Source organism: Mastigoproctus giganteus, chromosome 12, assembly GCF_048544385.1.
Source record: "Mastigoproctus giganteus isolate SK-2022 chromosome 12, ASM4854438v1, whole genome shotgun sequence".
In the NCBI taxonomy this organism is placed as follows: Eukaryota; Metazoa; Arthropoda; class Arachnida; order Uropygi; family Thelyphonidae; genus Mastigoproctus; species Mastigoproctus giganteus.
Window position 1 is genome coordinate 169,869,787 of NC_143586.1, and position 16,952 is coordinate 169,886,738.

The following is a 16,952-nucleotide window of genomic DNA, read 5'->3' on the forward strand; positions in this document are numbered from 1 at the left end:
CTTTCTTAGCATCAAGATTCGCCAAAATGCTTCTGACATCCTTTTGACGGAAGACCACAGGAGGAATTGAATGGAGTGTGTTGGGAATGGTGGGAGGTGTTTTACCAAGATCATTAATACATGAGTTGGAAGAAAAATTGGATGCTAGCAGGTCAGCTTTATCCTTGGCTGAAGTGACAACAGAACCATCTGGTTTGGACAGAGGTGGGAGCAGAGATGGGCAAAAGTTGCAGCCAATAGCTTTGGCAAGAGACCAGAATGCTCGGCTACCAGTAGGGCAAGAAGCAAGTTTTCTACTCTTAGCCTGTTCAAACTTTAGTTTGGACTGATTAATAATTGCTTTACAATTGTTGCGAGCTTTGTTGAAGGCAGAAAATGAAACTGAAGAATTAGAAACAAGCCAATTACGATATGCAACATTCTTCTCTAGAACAGCCTTAGCACATTTATTGGAAAACCAAGGTTTAGATGAGATTTTAAAGTAGAGTGTGGGATAAAGGATTCCATTCCTTCAAGAATAATTTCACTGACACGATCTGAGCAAACGTTGACATTAGAAGTTTTGAAACAGTAATCCGACCAAGGAAAAGAAGTCTCGCAGGTCATCTCATTTTACATTCTTGTAATGCCAAACAATACGAGGTTGGGAATAGCCATGAGATAAAGGTTCCATTGGAGAAGAGACAATCACCAAGTTGTGATCTGAAGTGCCTAAAGGACCTGTCACTTCAACCGTGTACTTAGAAGGGTTGTTTTTGAGAAAAAGATCAAGTGTATCAAGGCTGTATGATTAGGATTGTCCAGTATTCTTGTAGGTAAATGAACAATCTGTGCAAGGTCATTAGTAATTGCAAAAGCCTCAGCATCTCGACCAGCTGGGTCTGTGTGACTAGAAAACGGAAGCCAGCTGGAGTTGTGAACATTAAAATCACCAAGGAAAATTACCTCACTGTTAGGAAAGTTGGACTGGAGAAAGTCAAGTTGCAAAGAGAGGAAGTCAAAGAGCTCCAAGTGATTAGTGGAGTTGGGAGAACGGTAGAGGCAACAGATGAATTTGACACAATGAGGTAGAGAGATTTTAAGCCAGAGAAGATCAAAGAGAGGAGATTCCAAATTGCCAAGTCTGACAGGGAATATCCGAACGGACATGTGCACAAGTACCACCTTTGAGACGAAGGAATCATACAGCGAATAATTTTGGCATCTGAGATGAGCAGTAGTTGAATCAACCGATAACTGAAATTCTGTCAGAAAAAGTACATGGGGTTTGGCAGACTGCAAGTAGAAATGGACATCGTTGAGATTAGAATTGAGACCACATATATTTGTGAAATGAATTAGGAAGTGCTTGGGAGGTTTAGATCTTTTCGCAGATAAACTTGCTCTATTAGTTTGACAATTCATGGTGTATTCAATAGTAAGAAAAAGTGGGTGGGACATGCTGTATGAAGTAATGAAATTTTTGGATATGGCGTACACATGGTAAGAATATACCCAGATCCTTGACATAACATGGCCTCGGCAATGCACACTACTCTGACTCCCTCCAGTCACTATTTGGCAGTGTAGAGGTAGCAAGATTATACACTAGCTGATCCGGAAGCCTCCTAGAGAGTTACCTATAGGTTCCGTCCAGTGTACTAACTAGCGGCCGGCCTGCGAACACCGTTTTAGAGCTGTACCCTCAAAATGAAAGGAATATTGGATCTCGCCACAATGTTCATCATAACCTCAAAAGTCATCAATCATACTGCATGATGGAAGAGATAGGGTAGGGTTGACCCGAACTTAGCTCTAGAGACTAAACATGAGTTCCACCACTTCAAGCCTCCAATAAGCAAAGTGGTGGTATTTCACCGGTTGATGAGAGTCATCTACCACCTAGTACTGCCTGGTAGCATAGAGGGGTGGCGTTCCTCCATGTGGTGTGGGTGGCACACTTCGACCCCTGTTTACGTTGGTTCACACCTGGGTGGTTACCCACCATGTACTTGTGCATGGAGGTTATACCCAGGATTACTAACAGTCCCACCATTGTGAAGGTGCAAGCAGAGGATCTGACTCTCGCAGACCATCCAGACTTCGCCGAAATTGGGTCCACTTGACTTGAGTGTCACCCGAATATCAGTTCCATCAGTGTTTTAGACTCACAGGTAGCAAGTACAGCTTGTCTGGTATATCTGAGAGAATGTCTGTGACAACCTCATATGCCACTACTAATGCTAAAAATTAAACTAATGAATATTACCTTCTGTCCACAATGACAGACAAGAGGCTCTCATCATTGTTGATGGTTTGAATTGAAAATGAGGTTGACCTCAATCGTGATACATTCTACTGGGACAAAAGCCCAAAAAGGAAATTTATTTAGCTTTTATGGTGTGTAGGTGTGTTTTGTTTGACGGCAAGTTTACAGGGAAATATAGTTATTTACAAATTATAATTTAATTAATGCAAGTTTTGAAAACCACAAAAGATTTTTTTATAAGACTTGTAATAGGGGCACAAAAGATCTATTTGCCTTGGGTACTGTCATCCTATGGCCAACTCTGTTTAATAGAAGTGGTAAAAATTATATTGATCCTATGGAAGGTGAAATATGAACAGAGATAGAAAAGGAAGAAGATCGCTAAGATCAAAGCAGAATAATTATTTGTGACGAGACAAAGTTACAAGGTGGCTAATACTTGAACAAAAAATCCTTCAGAATGAAATCAGAAAACATATCACATAATAAGAGTGAAAATATTGCTAAAAGAACAAAAAAGTGTGACAGGACAAAAGATGAATAAAGAAGGCAGTGAGTACTACAATACAAATTATCTGAGTTGCAGATTAACCAGTGCCTCTACTACCTGCAGAAGTCTTTAATCAGTACAAGTAGGATAAGATAAACAAGTGTTTTTGTAATTACATCTTAGCCTCTGCCTTTTACGTACTAACTCTCACTCTAGTCACACTTTTCCCTTGCAACTATTGTTATATTATCCTGTGTGGAAAAGGTCCAAATCCTGTCGGTGATGCCTGGAATTTTTAAAAATAAATATCAATTTATTTGTGCTGGAGAATTATGTAACCATTAACTGGTGATAACAACAGTAATCTCTGATGACAACATGCCTGTTACATCAGAACTCAGAAGGGATTACAGCAAATAACAAAAAATATAAAAACTAAATGAGTTGTATTTATATTGAGAATGTGCGTACACACACACACACACTATCAGTGTTTCAATTAAAAAACACTGAGTTTTGCTGCTTATTTTTAGGTTTATATCATTTGGATGTGGGCCAAAATATTGAATTTAATGCTAAAATTGGACTAAGTGTTACTGTTTAGATTTTACAATTTCACAATATAAATTTTGGCTAACCAGCTGTATTTTCAGTGGAAACTTCAAATAACATAAACCGATTTTATCTGAAGGAAAGCAAAAACACTACTTTACATAAGTGCTAGCTGCATGAGGGCAGTTTATGCCACCTCTAATTGACCTTCAACCATTTTGTGTTTTTTTTTTTCTTCATATAAAATTGATTTATGTTTGTTTCAGAATTATACCGATGACGTTTTTCCCTAACCAAAGTGGAGGAATAGCTTCCCCATTAAAATAATTTAAATTTAGAAATTCTAAATGGTAACACCTAGTTCAATTTTAATATCAAATTGAAACATTTCAATCCATATATGGATTGAAATTATCCAAATAATCTAAACCTAAATTTGAACCCAGTACCTTTTAAAAGAAACACTAAGGATTGCATGGTTTATTCTCCCAGAAACTTTGGTTTTTTTGTCCAGCAAACTGACCAAAGCATACACAATTACAGAGAACATTATATTCATGCCCAGTGCTCTAGTCTTAAATTTAGCAAAAGGTATACTCTATGAATGCTATGAAAAGCAGAGAGTATACTTTGCATATCAGGCTTATTAATGTAATTCGCTTTGGTCACATAGAATAGAAAACCAGAAGGTATATGCTATTCACCTAAAAAAAAGTCTACAGGGTATATGCTGTGTATACCTTGTATGGTTAATTTTAACATTTTCTCTCTCTCTCTTTTTTCTTTTTAGTCCACGACTACTAATTATATCAATTGGAGCCGGACTAAGGTATTCCCACACCTTGGGCAGAAAGATTATTTCGGTGCCCCTGTGCATATCCTAGAAATTTGCATAAGGCTTTATAAAAAAAAAAATCCTTCCCGTGATCTTCAGCTTCTGGCACCCCTGTAAGAATGGTGCTCCGGGCAGCTACCCTGTGCCTTAATCCAGCACTGGCATTTGATATTATATGAAGACCAACATGACTGATCTTTCTATTGAACAGAAACTTTAGCTCATCAATAAACAAGTGAAAGGCACAAAATTGTCAGTTTTAATGAGTATCTACTTGGCTGCATGGAATAACAAGGAAAAATACACTTGCTGACAAGATAATGCTTTGCTTATAAATTGTAATATGTAATATATTCACAGCAAGGTGGCAAACCAAAAGAAAAGTGAAAATTTTCTTTTTTTTTTTCAAAACATAACTTGTACATATTATAATGTATAAATTTTACAACTTTCTCACCTGTAGCTATACGTTTGTAAACATGAATAGAAATGAATTTACGTTTTTGTCACTTTACTAGGGTTTTTTTTGGGGGAGGGGATTACCCAAAGTTTCAATTACCAGGGCTAAAGCTGTAGCCAAGTGGTCTTGCGCCAACGAACAAGTACACGTGCTTTGAATGACCGGGTTTCAAGCCCATGACTGCAGAATACGGTGCTGTTTCTTGTATTCTTTCGAACTCCTCTGACCGTGTGGTCGTCCCGGAGTGTAAACAGAATTTTTTTTTTTTTTTTAATTTGCCATCTACCCCGGATAATGGGAGTCTGTTGTGCATTTTTGTTTGGAACATGCGAAAACTCGCTTCTTTGCAGGGTAGTAAAAACCTTTTTTAACCCGATTCGCACCCCTTATTTTCTCTGAAATAAAACGGGGGGAATCAACTTGCGCTTTTTATTGCCCAACGATGTAGATGCACCCATGGGCAGCGCCATGAAGGCAGCACTGATATGCTTTATATGTGGCCTGAAAACCCAAAAGGTCAAAGCCATTTGGCCACGTTTCGAAAGGTTAAAGTTCGAATGTTGTAGTAAATTAGTACAAGTGAGCTTTCTTTCCTGGCAACAGTCGCGTTACTCGAGCTAGGCACTTCGTGCTGAATCGACAAGGCGAACTGAAAGCACGAGAGGTGTTATACCACCTAACGGAATTTCTGCGAAAGTGTACAACTCGCTGAATCATAAGGTGTCCTTGGCCTCGTAATTTACTATGTGTAAATGTTCTCTGGATTCGAAATTGTTTGATATATGGAGGCTTACGTTATTCAGAAATTACACGACTTCAAATGATATAGTGTAATCATTCGTGGTATATTTGCAGTATACTATAAATGTTACGGGTAAACATTGGGTTATATTGTAGGTATTAAATGGTATACGCATGCGTGCATTGCTCGAACTTGAAGAAAAGTGTGATAAAATTGTAAAAAGTAAATTTCCAGTTTGGAATACTGGATAATAAATTTACCTTAAAAAATTTAAGACCGATAATCCATTATTTTAGTATCATAGTTCATCAGCTCCGATCAGTGACTGAACAAGTCGGGCAGGTTTTGTAACAGGTTCGGTTATAACTCAACGGTTATCATCTCTGTGATTCGCTGTTACTAAAACTAGTTATTCGGATGGTGCTTGCGCGTTGCTTACCGCTGCCCTTGTCTACTATTCTTGGGAATAGAAAAGTGCAGCGGTAAACTTGTTTAAACTTGTTTTTCGGAGCTTAGTTCGGAGTGTGGTGCAACAGATTTGCCGTATTTTTAATAATTCAGAAAGAATTTAAAAAATAGTTTTAATATACTTTTTTATTTTTAATTTGCTGTGCTTATAGAAGCGATGTTTTATAAGTTGAAAATGCTGAACATATACAAGCGAAGTTCGCTTGAATTATACAGCGAATTTTTCGGCACTGTTATAAAAAAATAATACGTTTTAGGATTTCATATCATGGACAACACACACACTGATTTTATATATATATATATATATGTCCAAATTATATAAGTTATAGTGTAATGTAAGTAAATCCATAGTTTGAAAATCGATGTAACCACAGGCCAACCATACCTCCAGTATACATGAAAAATTATTATATGAAAATTATAATATTAGGTTAATCATCATAATAATCATAATAAGCCTTACATGGGAACATATTTTGCAAGAGACTTTGTCGAGGGCTAAACCCCTACAAAATAAAAACCCATGTTAGACTGAGCCATCGGTTTCTGTTATCATCTGCCTGTATACCAAATCCAATATCCATAATAATGGATAATTCAACTAATTTAAAATTAGGTTATAGTGCTTACATAAATAAGTATAAATATAGCCGTACAGAAAGGGAAATGTCTAACCAAAATTTTGTAATAATACAGGCTGGATGATATTTAGCCCGACCGATAGCAGCAACATTATAAGCCCAACTGAGAAATTATTATTTGCTGAACAATTTGCAGAAAAAAAGGCTGAATTAGCTAACTAATTCTTTAATTTCTCAGTTGGGCTTATAATGTTGCTGCTATCGGTCGGGCTAAATATCATCCAGCCTGTATTATTACAAAATTTTGGTTAGACATTTCCCTTTCTGTACGGCTATATTTATACTTATTTATGTAAGCACTATAACCTAATTTTAAATTAGTTGAATTATCCATTATTATGGATATTGGATTTGGTATACAGGCAGATGATAACAGAAACCGATGGCTCAGTCTAACATGGGTTTTTATTTTGTAGGGGTTTAGCCCTCGACAAAGTCTCTTGCAAAATATGTTCCCATGTAAGGCTTATTATGATGATTAACCTAATATTATAATTTTCATATAATAATTTTTCATGTAATTTTTCATGTATACTGGAGGTATGGTTGGCCTGTGGTTACATCGATTTTCAAACTATGGATTTACTTACATTACACTATAACTTATATAATTTGGACATACCTAACGTCCGATGTAATGTTCTATCATTTGATGGCATTAATCGGTTAGTTCCATAAGTAACACTTAATAAGTTTATATTTGGTAACACAGTAAAAGGTTTTTTATATATATATTTTGCAATTTAACTCTGGAATATTTGGATGCTATATATATATATATTATGTGTGTGGTTTGTATAATAAGGTGTCTCTGAAAATGGAAATGAAAAATACACAAGGTGCCAGAACTAAGAGAAATTTAAGGGATAGTAGAAAGTGGAAGTGAAGTAGTGGTTAAACAGGCAAAAGAATTAGAAAAACCTAGTGCAAAAATGAACTGGGAGTGAGGGGGGGAAATAATAATAAATAACACTATATTCAGATATGGGATGGCAATTTTAGCGAGCAGTCGAATCAGGGGAAGGCAAATATGCATAATCTGAATATAATAGATGAAAAAATTATACATAGCCAGTAAATTGATATGATACGAACACTCTTCTATCCTAATTCCTATCGCTATTTTCACCTTCTTTTGTACATCTTTTCTACCCTTCCCCTCCCTTAGAATTTACCATTCTCTATACCATTAGCCTGTCTATACTTTTTATACTTCACATACATTTTTTTTTACATTACACTTTTGTAAATTTGTATATACTGTATTTTTATTTATTTAAATTTACATTTTTTACACTGCATAGGGACTACCACCTTGTCTACTAGGATTATGATAAAAGGTTGCATTTTTGTCCCTTTTTTTTCTAATACTATGGACAAGTTTGGAAATGCAGTGCTTGATACATGGTCAAGAGTAGTCCCCTGTTGAATTTCCTGGCTGTGTATCATTTTTTCATCTACTATATTCAGATTATGCATATTTGCCCACTCAAATATAGTGTTATTTATTTTTTTTTTTTTTCCCCTCAGTCCCAGTTCATTTTTGCACTAAGTTTTTCTAATTCTTTTGCCTGTTTAACCGCTACTTCACTTCCACTTTCTACTATCCCTTCTCTTAGTTCTGTCACCTTGTTTATTTTTCATTTCCATTTACAAACCACACATTAATTATATCCTTTTGCTTCCACTACTGCTGCTATGCACATTTTGGAGCATTAGACGTAATATAACTTTTTTTTTTTTTTACTTATTTTACTTCCCAAATGTTATATATTACTACTATATATATATATAGTGGATTTTGCGTGTGTACATATGTGTGCACAACAGATTTTCTTCTTCTTAGGATTTATTCCATTATCACAACAGTTATCGTCAACCTAACATAAAAAAGTCGTTCTATTCTTTTTTCCACTCTTTTCTATCATCCCAATCTCCATCCACCACTCCTCTTCTATTCTTAGCTGTTCTCACACCCTCTGTCCACATCCTTCTTGGTCTTCCTCTTTTTTTTCCTTCTCCATAGCTCCTCTGGGTAGTTTGTTGTCTTTCATTCTCTTTACATGGCCAAACCATACCAATCTTTTTTCCTCTATTTTTATCAATGAATTTTAACCCATTAGTAATTTCTTCTGTGATCGTTACAAGTCCCCCCCCACCAGTTGGTGATACTGTCCAGTTTGCTAAATCAATTTTCTTTAATAAAACATGTAAAAATACTGACTCAGTTTAACCGTATTTATTCAATTTCTTTCTCGACTTGACTTGATGTTGGCTTTTTTTAAATATTGAGCTTTAACTGAGTTGTTCATCTGGGGTTTCAGAAATAGTTTCTTTTCAGCTGATGTAATGACATATTTCCCCTTTGGTGATAAAACTTTTCTGTTCCAACACTCTTTTCTTCTGTTGTGCATTTATTGATGAATACTTTTTTACCACCCTGTCATCACCACCATTGTCCTCACTTTCACATTTGTGATCTATTGTGCTTTAAGTTTTTCACCATCTGTTGCCCATATTAAAGCACTATTTGATTTCCCTTTCATCTTTTGATTTTTCAAAAAAAATAAATAATAAATAAATAACATAACCTGGGGCATAAATTAGCAATCTGTACCTCAACCTTTTTTTCATTGGATATACAGAATCCTTCCCCCAACACACAAAAAAAAGTTGGCTTAGGCTGTCATCAGCGAATATTGCTATTGCCAACAGGTTATGCCAAACACAAGCAATACCCATATAACATCCTTCAGACTAAAATCTTTAAACCTTCCATTGCTAACAGTGTCTGACAGATGCCACTTTTTCAAATTCTCCCATGTACCCTCCAGTATTCTGTAACTGGTTATACAGTATTTTCTGTTTTCATTTTGATATACTATGAATTATGAGGAATTAATTTTTTGTTTGGCATTTAAAAGACATCAGATGAGCAAATGTGTCTATCCATCTTTTAGGCAACTACATGGCATCTGTGAGATGCCAGCAACAGATGTCTTACCTTGCTGTAGAGCTTTGATTTTATCAGCTAAACATGAACAACTGAATGGGTCAGATGAACATCACCATTTTTACTACAATTTGAGTCTGTCACAACCAGTCGGCATGCATTATCTGTCCAACTCCAGACTTGCAGAATCAATTTTTTTCTCTTCCTTGCTTATCCCTTTTTACTTCTGTTCTGTTTTGTGGAACAACCTTCCTTCACATTTATTTCCCAAAAATTACAATCTACAGAAATTCAGATCTAATGTCAACAAGTATCTTCTGTCTTCCCAACCTACAACCCACATATGGTACTAAGTACTATAGGTTCTAACGCCCTATAGTGTTAGAAACTATAGTACTTATAGGTTTGGGGTTTTCATTTAAAAAAAAAAGAAAAAAAAAAAGTGAACTAAATGATTTTGCAACTGAGGCATAGGAGACAGACTGAGTTACAGTCTGTTTCCTATGAGACAGATTTGAGTTGTTTAGATTACTGCATGCCTACTTTTAATTTTAGCTTTTCCTTTTCAGCAAGTGAATTATTGACCACTGATCCAAGGTCACTCCATTACCATAGAAGAAACCTTATTGCTGTTTTCATTTACTAAGTATCCTTCTACCCTCTTTATGTAGAAATGTTACATCAGCAGATTGAGAGGTTGGCAAAAAATACTGTGCCAGCATTTGAAATTTTGATTTTCCTTGAAGCAGTTGTTTCCAATAATGGATTCAGACCAGGGGACTTTTTCTTGTCCTGAGAGAACAGAGAAGAAATATTCACACTAGTTGCTAAAGTAAATACAGGAACCTTGCTAGTAACCTTGAGCCTTTCAAGTTTTATCTTGTCTTGAGTAGATCCTGATCTTCATTTTTATCTTCATCCTCTTTAATTTGCCTAACTTAGAGGATGCTGTAATATGTTCCATTTCCTTGTACGGAACTGATTTGATACAATTATAGTTATCATTGTTATGCATTTCACTATCATCACTGAAATTTTAAAAGATATAAATTGAACAGTGAGATTTTTATATAAAGAAAAGAATATTAAATGCTAGCTTTCACTTTCATGAAGTATTTATTATCATAAAACACACACTATATATATATATATATATATATATATATATATATATATATATATATATATAAAAGAATAGAAATGTGTCAATTTTTTTTTCAATGTGTATTCTTACCACATACCTTCCATTTCCATTTATGTCTACATTATTTATTTATTTATTTGTATCTTCACTCATTTTCTGCTTTTTTAAATATTGCTTCTATGTGTTGCTTCTAATATATTGCTTCTATGTGTTATACAGTGTGTTGTTGGATATTGCTTACATAGCGACTTACATTTGTAGTTATCTTATCCTTCTTATTTTCCTTTCTTTTGTCTTTCCTTCTTTCTCCTAACTTATTATTTTTACAGTTTTATATATACATACATACAGTTTTATATATAAACACAGGGGGTGAACTAAATAATGGAAACACATGATGTTGAAAGTAGCAATTTTTTTAATGTATATAGGAAGTATTTATTTGTAAAAGATTAAGAGAAGTTTACCCCAATATGATATGTAGAACACTTCCATATGATTGATACTCTATAGAAATTAAAACGAAAACATTTAAAAAATCGAAAATCTTACATTACTGTAAGAAATAATTAACAATAATTAAAAATCAAATGAATACAATTAAAAATTAAGTAAAAAATTGCAAAACGATTTTCCTTCCTGAAGCTGACAATGCTTTTCGACCGTATGTCATGATCACAGGAATGAAAATTACAGAATAGGGGTGAGCATGGAACTTATATACGGATTATTTGTCGTCGCACATGTGTGTAAAGGACCACGAGTCAGAGATTAGATATGGCTGTCGAACATTAACAGAATTCTTGTGTAATTTAATTTCGACAGTTTCTGCAATTAATAGTCTCGTATAATTACATTGGACCTTAAGTATTTTGGCCTTGTTAAATAAAAAAGTATGTTTTCCATTAACGGCATGAAAGGCTAATTGTGACGCTGCTGAACAAGAAGCATGAACTGAGGCCGCGTGTTGATTAACACAAATTCAGAGGAAACCGCACAGAACCCTGATAAGACAAGTCACAATCACTACAAGAAATGTTGTATACTAGGTCCTTTATTTGTGTTATGAACAAGGAAAGGACTCAGCGATTGTTCAGTATAGTGTGTAGTTTCCATATTGGCCTGGCTACAGTTTTAAATTCGGTATCTTTAAAGAATCTGTTAAGTTGTTTGTGCCACTGTTTAACATATGGGACAGAAATAAAGTATTTTTTGATATTACTATTGTCGGTTGGTGTATTTTTTGTATTCTATCTTAGCTTGTACCCTAATTCTATCTATTGTAGCAAATAGATAGAATTATCTATTTGCAAAGCAGATTCTGTCATTGAATATTTATAAGCATTGAGAAATTTATCAAAGATAAATGATCTTTTGTGGGTGATAGCTGTTATAATGCAGAAGCATAACGTTGTTTGTAGGTTTACGATAGATGTTAAATTGGATTTTATTTGCGTTCCGAGTAAGCATGAAATTTAGAAAATTTAATGACTTGATATCCGTATTCTCCCTCTCCAATGTAAATTTGAGTCTAGAATGAATATTATTAAATGAATGTAAAAATGTCTTGGATGGTGCTACTGTCGGCAATGACTAGAACATTGTCTAAATACCTCCCATAGTATGTGATACAGGGTAGAAAAGGTGTCACATTTATACGTTCAATTGTTGAGAGATAGATCTCCGATATCAGGCTGCTCAGGCTTAATCCCATCAGCAAACCAAAAATTTGTTTGTATGCTGTGTCTCGAAAGGTGAACTATATCACCTTTCGAGACAAAGTATCTTCCGATATCAATGGGGTGTCTCCTTAGCCAGGTGGGCAGGAGCAGCAGTGTGTAGCACACGCTTCTTGATTAGACTGGGGTTCGAGCCCATGACTACCAAATGCGTAGGATGTGGAAAGGTCAGGGAATGACCACCACATATCCCCGGAGCAATATGGCCTTAGTTGCTAATGCTCCTAAAAACCAAATAACAACTGATGTCAACGTATGCTCAGATCTTGTCAGTGAAATTATTCTTGTAGGAATTGGAATCCTTTATTCCACACACTCCACTTCAAAATCTCATCCTTTATCTAAACGTTGGTTTTCCAACAAATGTTCTTAAGGCTGTTCAAGAGAAGAATGTTGAATATCGTAATTGGCTTGTTTCCAATTCTTCAGTTTCATTTTCTGCCCACACAAAACACTTGCAACAATTGTAAAGCAGTTATTAATTAGTCCAAACTAGATTTTGAACAGGCTAAGAGTAGAAAACTTGCTTCTTGCCCTAATGGTAGTCAAGCATTCTGATCTCTTGCCAAAGCTATTGGCCACAACTTTTGCCCATCTCTGCTCCCACATCTGTCAAAACCAGATGGTTCTATTGTCACTTCAGCTGAGGATAAAGCTGACCTGCTAGCAACCCATTTTTCTTCCAACTCGTGTATTAATGATCTTGGTAAAACACCTCCCACCATTCCCAACATGCTCCATTCAATGCCTCCTGTGGTCTTCCGTCAAAAGGTTGTCAGAAGGATTTTGATGAATCTTGATGCTAAGAAAGCTCCAGGTCCTGATGGTATTTCTCCACTTGTTCTCAAAACCTGTGCTCCTGAAATTACTCATGTTCTTTGCCGCATTTTTTCACTTATCTAAAGGTGTTTTTCCTTCTACTTGGAAATTTGCTCATATCCAACCAGTTCCTAAAAAGGGTGACAAATCTCTCCCATCCAATTATCATCCCATTGCAATTACTTCTACTCTTTCTAAGGTAATGGAGAAATCAATTAACCGCCAACTCTTAAACTACCTAGAATCCTTCCGTCTGATCAACGATGGCCACTATGGATTCCGTCAGTGTCGATTCACTGGTATATCCTGGCTTACGTTTACCCATTTATGGACAAATTCAGTGGAAATGTTCGGTGAAACACAAGCAGTTGCTTTTGAAATCTCAAAGGCTTTAAATCATGTTTGGCATAAATGTCTTCTAAACAAGCTTCCATCTTATGGGTTGCCAACTGTTTTTTGTCATTGGTTATCCATTTTTCTCTCTGACCGCTCATTGAGGATGATGGTAGATGGCTCTCTGTCTTCTAACTTCTCCACTAAGGCTGGTGTCTCCCAAGGTTCAGTCCTTTCCCCCACTCTTTTCCACTTGTATATTAATTACCTTCTTCCATTGACCGTAAATCCTATCCATAGTTTTGGCGACGATAGCACATTGCATTCCACTTTCCAGTTCGAGAAAACTTGCCCTGCTCAATCAGCTTCAACTTCTCGAATATCCACTACAAATTCCTTAAATGCAAATCCCCAGGTAATTCTCCAGTGGGGCAAAGACAACTTAGTTGATTTCAGTCCTTCTAAAACCCAGTCCTGTCTTATATCTCGCAAAAAAAAAAGGATTCTTCAGCTCCTATGCTTATCTTTGGTGACATTCTGATTTCTAGGCAAGATGATATATCTCTTTTGGGATTACTCTGACTTCTAATCTCTCTTGGCAAAAGCACCACATTACAAATATTGCTTCCTCTGCATCTAAAAAACTTGGTTTTCGCTTTCCGTGTTAGTTTTCTTCCAAACAGCTGTTCACTCTGTAAAAATTGCAAATCCGCCCTACCATGGAATATTGTTCTCACATCTGGGATGGTGCACCCAAAACCTCTTTCAGGCTTCTAGATTCCATTCAGAAGAGGGCAGTTATGTTAATTAATGACTCTTCTCTAACAGAGTTTCTCCACTCGCTGTCTCATTGACCTACTGTTTCTGCTGCATGCCTTTTCGACAGATACTTCCAGAGACACTTCTGAATTGGCTTCTATAATTTCCGCTCTCTCTTTCAAAACAGTCCGAACATGTGCCATCACCAGCCAACATGCATTTACTGTCCCACTTCAAACTCACAGAACCAACTTTTCATCTTCCTCGTTTATTCATTCAACTGCCATTTTCTGAAACAACCTTCCTTCATACGTATTTCCTGAAAATTACAGTCTACAGCAGTTCATGTCTAATGTCAACAAATATCTTCATTCATCTTCTGAACCTCCAACCCAAGCATGGTACTAAGTATCATAGGTTCTAATACCTCTCATATGTTTGGGGTTTTCATAAAAAAAAAAAAAAAAAAAAACTTCAAGATAAGAGACTGAGAAGCAGATTTCCTTCACTTTCATTATTCAAGGAAATTGAAAAAATTCCTCCATAAAGATTGGTCCAATGTTCTTCTCAAGATAGTTGAGGATTTATTTGAATCTACTGTATGTAGAATACAAGCTGCTTTTGATCTTCAAACTTGTTACTTATAATCTATATCCCATTTTAATACAAGGATATTTTGGGAGGAAATCGTCACCGGCTTGATGACCACAGTCTGAGACCACCAGGGAAGATACCTTGGTCCACAACCCATAAAAATGGTTACTCGTGCAACAAAACAGTTTTACCAGAGGTTTTTATTGTTTTCCCTCGTAAAGTCCATTTTCTCCAATTTAAGATCAACAAACTCCAAGGCTACAATGCAACTCCCCTAACAATGATTTTAGGTTAACCAGTTTTAAAACTTTCTCGGTTCACGGCGCCCTTAGCTTCCCAGTAATTTTTTCACAGAACCCCTAGACCAAAAGAAATACCTAACACAGTGGTTTTTGACCTTTTAATATATACCTATATAATAATTTTATTCTTTATATAGAGGTACTAAATAAAGATCAATTATAGATCACCACAAAATTAAAAAGATATGATACAATGGATACCATACACCTTTTTATAATGAAATAAATGTATAGATTTCAAAAAAAAAAAAAAAAATAATAATAATAACTTTAAGTAACTTAAACTGAAATTACACGGCATCTCAAGAATGTTGTTGCAGCACCCCGGTTATTCTGTCCACTCCATATATATATATATATATATATATATATAAAATGTGTAAAATTAATATTAAAGATAATAATATAGAATGCAAATCAGTCAAATAATACCAAACAGGAAACTAAGAAAACACAAAAAAAAAAAAAAAAAAACTTATCGCTGTTTTTTTTTTCTTTTGTGTTTTCTTAGTTTCCTGCTTGGTATTATTTGACTGATTTTTTACTTCTATATTATTATCTTTAATATTAATTTTACACATTTTATATACATTATGGTTGTCAATGCAGTTGCTCTGCAACTGCATTGACCCATAAATATTATTTACAGTTGGTTACAATTAACTTTCTTTCCTTATTACTCATATATATATATATCTATATATATATATATATTATTGATATATATATATATATATATATATATATATATATATATCAATAAAATTTATTAAAATGTTCAGAAATTTATGTCATTAATACTTTTTTTTCAATACATTTCAGGTAGATAACTTCTTGACTGGTAGAGCTCCACTTAACCTTACAATGAGGCTAGGTGATCACATGATGTTTATTCAGTTACAGCTTTCAACAATGGCACCAACCAGCAGTAGTGACTATAAGCAGTACTCTGTAGGGCAAGCATCAAACACACAAAGTATGCCAACTCCACCCACCACACCTACATCACCCTCCTCTCCAACATCTCCACTTCCATTTCCCATTCTCTCTGCCACCTCATCATCATCTTCAGTTCCACCATCACCACCACCATCTCCTAGGATACAAGGACCTTCCATGACAGAATGCTCTGGACAGTCTTTTTCTGATGATGTTAGAACAGCTCTCAATACTCGGGCCCTGGCAGAAGCAAGTAGAAACCTGACACAAACATTAAGGCAGTTATCATCAGCTGCTTTAGGGAAAAGAATGAGCTGTGAGGTAACTAGCACTAATCAATTCAGTTATATATTTATTCAAATTAGGACTTGTTTTAATTTTAAAATTTCTCAAAATGCACTGATTCCATAATGAAAGTACACGGTCAAAGTGAGTGGTCTTTTAGGCATAACTTGGTGATTGTCTCTTCTTCAATGGAGCCTTTATCTCATGGCTATTCCCAACCTTGTGTTGTTTGGCATTACAAGAATGCAAAATGGGATGACCTGCGAGATTTTGTTTCCTTGGTCGGACTACTGTTTCAGAACTTCTGATGTCAATGTTTGCTCAGATCATGTCAGAGCAAAATTATTCTTGTAGGAATGGAATCCTTTATCTCACACTCCACTTTAAAATCTCATCCTTTATCTGAACCTTGCTTTTCCAATAAATGTGCTAAGGCTGTTCAACATAAGAAAATTGGATATCGTAATTGGCTTGTTTCTAATTCTTCAGTTTCATTTTCTGCCTACACCAAAGCTCAAAACAATTGTAAAGCAGTTATTAATTAGTCCAAACTAGATTTTGAACATGCTAAGAGTAGAAAACTTTCTTCTTGCCCTAATGGTAGCAGAGCATTTTGGTCTCTTGCCAAAGGCCTATTGGCCACAAC

The 16,952-nt window shown here is 35.4% G+C and overlaps 1 protein-coding gene across 2 annotated transcripts in view; it reads left to right on the plus strand.

Moving 5' to 3' along the window:
- Positions 1-16,952, plus strand: part of stx (ubiquitin-like domain-containing protein stuxnet) — a 151,431-nt gene that overhangs the window by 100,076 nt on the left and 34,403 nt on the right. For both annotated transcript variants that reach the window (XM_090386978.1, XM_090386979.1), the window contains exon 4: positions 15,905-16,342. In XM_090386978.1, the coding sequence (XP_090243104.1) occupies positions 15,905-16,342 (438 nt within the window). The remainder of the gene's footprint in view (positions 1-15,904; positions 16,343-16,952) is intronic.